The sequence below is a fragment of the Megascapheus bottae genome, chromosome 35 (genome assembly GCF_031878675.1).
Source record: "Megascapheus bottae isolate mThoBot1 chromosome 35, mThoBot2.hap1, whole genome shotgun sequence".
Taxonomy (NCBI): domain Eukaryota; kingdom Metazoa; phylum Chordata; class Mammalia; order Rodentia; family Geomyidae; genus Megascapheus; species Megascapheus bottae.
In genome coordinates this window covers 684,526-690,773 of record NC_143543.1, presented here as the reverse complement: position 1 = coordinate 690,773, position 6,248 = coordinate 684,526, and the positions used below count along the sequence as shown (strand labels likewise).

General features: G+C 57.3%; 1 protein-coding gene across 1 annotated transcript in view; it reads left to right on the top strand.

The window, feature by feature from the left end:
* LOC150042454 (glutamate receptor ionotropic, NMDA 2B-like) overlaps positions 1–6,248 on the top strand; it is a 132,213-nt gene that overhangs the window by 18,709 nt on the left and 107,256 nt on the right. The window contains 2 exon segments of the mRNA XM_090324445.1: positions 13–61; positions 64–107. Of these exon segments, the coding sequence (XP_090180571.1) occupies positions 13–61; positions 64–107 (93 nt within the window).

The following is a 6,248-nucleotide window of genomic DNA, read 5'->3' as shown; positions in this document are numbered from 1 at the left end:
TACACCGACCAGGAGGCCATCGCCCAGATCCTGGACTTCATCTCCGCGCAGACCCTCACCCCATCCTGGGCATCCACGGCGGCTCCTCCATGATCATGGCAGACAAGGTGGGACGCCCCCCAGGCCCGGGCTGGCGGTGGGGGGCGGGGGAGCGGCCACGGCCTGGGCTCTGGAGCCCCCTGTGCCGCGTGTCTCAGAGGGGCGTGCGGGCAGCTCGGCCGGGGCTCTAAGACAGAGCCCGCGCCTGGCTCCGCGATCCGGCCTCTTTCTGGTTTGGAGAATGAAAAGGACAAAGAGCGATTCCTCCAAGGGCGGGCGGTCTCGGTCTTCACGGAGACACCTTGGGCGTGCGTCCTTCCACGCCGCAGTCTCCGTGGATCTGAGGGCAGAGGCCCCCGCCAGCCGCAGACCAGCCTCCGTCCACCCCCTCTCCTGCTGGGGGGCTGTCTGGGGGCTGTGTGTCCGCCTGGCTGGACGGGCGCAGAGCCGGGGGCCCGCGATTGGCCCGTGCATTGCAGTGCACGGGGACAGAATTTCCTGCGCGCGCGTCGTGCTTGGCCGTCATTCCTGTCGCAGGGTGATTTATGTCACCACGGCGTAGCATACATGTTTTTAAATCACTCAGGATCTTTTAGGGTGGTCTCTCATCTCAGCAGTGGTGTCCTTACACTTCTTGTCCTCGTCCCTTTCAAATCCACCTCTGGTTTGGCGCTTCCGAGACACGCTGTGAGCTTAATGACGCGTGTCAACACCTCCAAATTCAGCCCCAGGGCCACAGCAGGCTCCATGGTGAGTTCAGAACCCGCCGGAGCCCACAGTGCGGCCCCGAGGCCTGGGAAAATCACCTTCCAGTATTCTCCACCAGTGGTGGAAGGCAGAGATGGCTGGCGGTCCCTCGTCCTCCCTTCTACAGATCCAGGACAGGTCTAGGATGGGAGGGAGGCGTTCTCATTCTCGCCTTCACCTGCCTGGGAAGACTGGCCGCAAGGCCTGGCCTGGTCGCAGCATAGCCAGACTCCCTGCCTTTGCGTTCTGCCTCAGGGGGTGTTGTTGGAAGACAGCACGTTTTGTAAATAACTTATGTTAGCCATGGTATTCTAAGGCTCCCCCGCCCCCCGCCATGGATGACACCAAAAAGAATGGGGAAGAAAAAGGAGTAAGACAAAATTTGAAGTCGTTACAAATTAAGTGGATACAATACTTCTTTTGAGAAAATGATAGGGAAAAATAACGTGCGTGTGTGCGTGTGCGTGCGCATGCGTGTGTGTGTGTGTGTGTGTGTGTGTGTGTGTGTGTGTTTGGGGTTGTTTGGCCACGTTTTATAGCCCATGTTTTCCGAGTAGAGAAGACGGTGTCTGCGCTGGTTAGTTTCACCTGTTCAGCCTGGCTCCCCAACGTGATATGCAGTGAGAATGGGTGCACGCCGGTGCCGGGGCCCCCGCCTGGCGCCCCAGCTACCCAGGGGGCTGAGGCCTGAGGATTACGATCCAAAGTGAGCCCGGGAGGAACTCTCCTGAGACGCTTCTCTCCAAGGAACTGGCAAACAAAAGGCCAGAGTGGAGCAGTGGCTCAGGTGGTACAGCGCCAGCCTTGAACACAAGAGTTCAGGAACCGCACCCCGGCCCTGAGCTTGAGTGAAGAGTCATTGTCCACCCTCTGAGGCTCAGAAGGTTGCACAGCATGTCTGGAGAGGACTATAGGGAGTGACCGCCCCCTCTCATCTTGGTGGCTGATGGCCAAGGCCACCAGACCCTGGGATCTCCTTGACCTTTCGGTCCCCTTCCTCCTGTTTGACAGCACTGTGGGGAGGTGACCCGAGAGAGGCCGCACAGCACGGGGTTGTGAGGGGCAGCGGAGAGGGTGAGCAGGGGACGACCAGGGGACATGAGGCAGGAGAGGACGACCAGAGGACACGAGGAGGGAGAGGGTGACCAGAGGACACGAGGAGGGGAGAGGGTGGCGAGGGCCCGAGGGAAAGCAGCAGGCACTGGACCGCAGGTCAGCGCCATAGAACGGGGTGACCTCCTCGTCCTGTGCACGCCCGGGGACGCAGTCCAAGCCTGGGCCCCTTTCTTCCCTCTCCCCATTACCACCACGCCCGATCCCTTCCTCCTCCCTCCCCTTGGTCAGGAAGTGGGGTGAGCTTCCTCACAGAGCCTAAGAGCACAAAGCTGGCTTTCCACCCGTCTCTGCAGGTCAGGTAGCAGAAAGGAGGAGGAGGAGGAGGAGGAGGAGGAGGAGGAGGAGGAGGAGGAGGAGGAGGAGGGAGCGAAGGAGGGATGAAGTGGGAAAGAAAGGAGGGAGAGAAGAAGGGAAGGAAGGCTGGAAAGCAGACTAGATGGGAGGAAGAGAGAAGGGAAGGAAGGGAGGCTGGAAGGAAGGCAGGGGGAAGGAGTGGGTGGGCAGGAAGAAGAGAACGAGGGAGGAGGAGGAGGGGAGGGTGGACGGAACGGGCAGCAGCCAGGGGCTGGAGGCCGAGGCAGATGCTTGTGCGGTGACCCCCGTGGACACTCAACCCAGTCACAGGGGCCGAGATGCTGGTGGCACTGGGATTTCTGGAAGTTTCCAGGGGAGTGAGACTCAGACTCTGAGGCTCTCATCAAGACAAATAACTAATCACCGTCCACCACACAGGAGAGAGAAAGAACCTTCCAGACCATGTGTGTTGTTGTTGTTTTCTTTCTTTCAGATTTTCTTTTTACAAAATAAGCAGTGGTGCAGAGGAGCAGCCACTGAGCAGAGCAGCTGACAAATGCAGCGCGTCTTCATCCAGACGCCTCTCCTCGTTCTTGCCTCCTGTCCCTCCCCTCCCTCTCCACCGCTGCTCTCACCCCCTAACTTTGTAGGATTCACCTTGACTCCTTGACTGCACCCCCCCTGCTCTCCCAGATGGAGTGGGTTTAGGAGTGTGTTCACTGTGCCGGGTCTGGAAAGCTCACTCTTCGTGGGCCATTGACTGTTCAAGGAGAGTTTCTGTTGTGGTGGTTATGCCGGTCCTGGGTCTTGAACTCACCGCCTGGGCGCCGTCCCTGAGCTCTTTCGCTCAAGGCTGGTGCTCTACTACTTTGAGCCACAGCTCCACTTCTGGTTCTCTGGTGGTTCAATGGAGATAAAGAGTCTCATAGACTTTCCTGCTCAGGCTGGTTTTGAACCCTGATCCTCCTGTCTCAGCGTCCTGAGCCACTGGCTCCCAGCTCCAAGGACATATTGGTAGAGGAAAGACGTCATTATCAGGAAGAGTTCTGGCACAAGCAAGTTGATAGGTCAGTGTCTGGTCAGATAGCGTGTGGTCTTATTTCTGGGCTCTAACCGGTCAGTATAAATAGTGTGGACACTCAAGTGCCTGCTGAAATAATGCACGTTATTCCGTGGCAAGAAGACAGGGAAGGAGTGAAGGGGAGGGGTTCAAAGCCCCGAACGCAGTCGGGGCTCCCGTGCGGGACTTGGCTCAGGGATCAACTCCGACTCCCAGGCTTGATTTCCTGGGTTGTGTGATGCACACAGTGGTATCTGGGGCCTCGGGGTCTGCGAGGGTCCACGCCAGCCACATTCACACGGCGCCCAGCCTGGCTGTCCGTGGTCTGTGCCGAGGGCAGAAGGAAGTCAGCCGATCTCACAGCCCCGGGGAACCACGTGGGCCACAGAGGGGCGAGCCGTGCTGACACGGCGAGAGCCCAGAGAACACAGTCTGCAAAAGGGAAAAGTGAGACTCGTGCTGGAGTCTTGATCTTTCTCCACCGGGAAGACGGGGGCTCAGGAGAACCTACTCAGGCCCCGCCATGTTGACGCCTTCGTTACAGAAGGCTTTCAACTAGGGAGCTGGGCGCTTGAGACGGAGGACAGTTCAGAATAGCAACCAGGAATGTTTTAAAAGATGCATGAAGTACTTTTTTGGCAGTTCCCCACCTGAGAATAAAGAACCTATTTTACTTCGCCTTGTTATAATTGCTTTTATTCTCCCTGAGATCCTGGATTTCGGATGCCCTTCGGAGCACAAGTAATGAACTGAAGGCTAGCTACATTTCCATTTCTTTCTAGGAGGCTTCTCCCCTGGCAGCCTGAAGTCTTTCTTGGGTTTTCCCAGGTTGGCTCAGAGAGGTTAAGTAACTAATCCAGGATCTCAGCGCTGAGCGCACGATGAGACTGGGATTCAGAACCCCCGGAATGATGTCTTTTGAAGTCCCAGACTTGCGTTTTATTTTTTATCTTGGTGAGTACACTTCTGCTTCACACTGGCCTGTCTCCACTCGATGGCCTTTGAAACGTCGGGCCAACAGATCACGCATCTTCATTTGTAACGTAGAAATCCAGTTTTCTCATCTCACCCCGAATGAGAGCTAGAAATGGAATCCAACGGACGTGGGAACCTGTTGCACAGATGCTGGGCGTGCATTTTCTGGAGTTGAAGATGGCTAGTTGAACTTCCACACCTAGGAGTGAGGGCACGCAGTCTCGGAGGGAAACCGAGGCAGACAGGGAGGGGAGGGGAGCAGGAGCTGGGACGACCGTGGCGGATGGCTGCCCCGCCTCTGGGAAGTGGTTCAGTTCTTCCGTCCCTACCACACCCCCTTCCCACCGCCATCCCTGAGTGCTGTGACCACTCATGAGGTCTGCACTCCCGTGGTACTGTCACCCGGAAATGTCCTCCCGGACACGGTGCAGGCAGCCTTCCCACCCCTGTCACCCTCAAGTCAGAACGTCCCATCTCCCGCCGCGCACCGTCACCAAACGGACTAACCGTTGCCGCCGTTGCAGTATTTGCTCTTTGGCCTCCTGGACGCCAGGCCTTGCAGGCAGGGGTAGTGGCCGCCCAGGGCAAGCCTTTAGTACGTACTTAGTGGAATGTACGGATGAATGAATTATTTCAGGGCAGACGATGCCAGTTGCAATTAGGAGGCAAGTGTTTGAAAACCCAAATGAGAGAAAGGATAATAGGATTAGTCTCTCTGGCTACTGGCGAAGGCGTCCTTGGCCTCTCTGGGCCTCCACCCTCCCCTCCTCTCTCCCCACCGCCCTCCGCTCCTCACATCTGGCCTGGTACCCAGCCGTCAGCTTGGCTCTTGTGTCTGGCATAAGGGCACTCGACGTCCACGTTAATTCTAGCAGGCAGACGGTCCTCGACGAAGGCAGCAGACCTGTTTTGCTGAGTTGACACACACAGCTGTCCATGATAGTCTTTTTCTTGTTGTCAGCCATGGGTCTTGAACTTAGGCCCTGGGTGCTGTCCCTGAGCTCTTTGGCCTCCAGGCTGGTGGTCTGCCACTTTGAGCCTCAGCTCCAGGTCAGGTTTTCTGGTGGTTCACTGGATGGAGATCAGAGTCTCCTGGACTTTCCTGTCCAGGCTGGCTTTGAACCTGTGACCCTCACATCTCAGCCTGCTGAGGAGCTGGGGTGCCAGGCGGGAAGCACCAGAGTCTGGGGTGCTGATAATCTTGACATTGGCAGTTGCTCTTCCAGCTCTCCGATGCGCCATGCTGAAAGTTCTAGAAAGAATTCTGTGGGATTGACAGGATGGATCAAACGTCATCAGTGTGACCCAGTTCCCAAGAGAACAACAACAAAAGGCTGGTTTTTCATCGAGGCATTCATTCATTCATTCATTCATTCACTGATGTTGACCATTCAGGTCCAGAAGGCGGGGGGGGGGGGGCGGGGGTGTCCTCCGTGTCCCCTGTGGGCCCCGCCGGCCCTTGCAGGCACCCGTGGGACCTTTCCTTTAGACGGTGATGGCTGTGGGTGAGATGTGAAACGCTGCGCCACTCCACTCTCCACGCCCTCCAAGACAGGGAACGGGTCCTGTGTTCAAGGGAGCGGTGGGGGTCTGGGAAGGGTCTGCTCCTGGGTGAGGGGGCTGGGGGGTGCCAGGGCCCCCCACTGCTGACAGTCTGCCTTTGAGAGGTGTGCGTTCCCCAGCTCTACCGCTCTGCCGCCTCCTCCTCCCTCCCCTCTTTCCCTTCTTCCTCCTCCTCCTCCTCCCTCCTCTCTTTCCCTTCTTCCTCCTCCTCCTCCCTCCTCTCTTTCCCTTCCTCCTCCTCCTCTTCTTCCTCCTCTCTTTCCCTTCTTCCTCCTCCTCCTCCCTCCTCTCTTTCCCTTCTTCCTCCTCCTCTTCTTCTTCCTCCTCTTTCCCTTCTTCCTCCTCTTCTTCTTCCTCCTCTTTCCCTTCTTCCTCCTCCTCTTCTTCCTCCTCTCTTTCCCTTCCTCCTCCTCCTCTTCTTCCTTCTGTATTCTTTCCTTTTCTCCATCTCTGT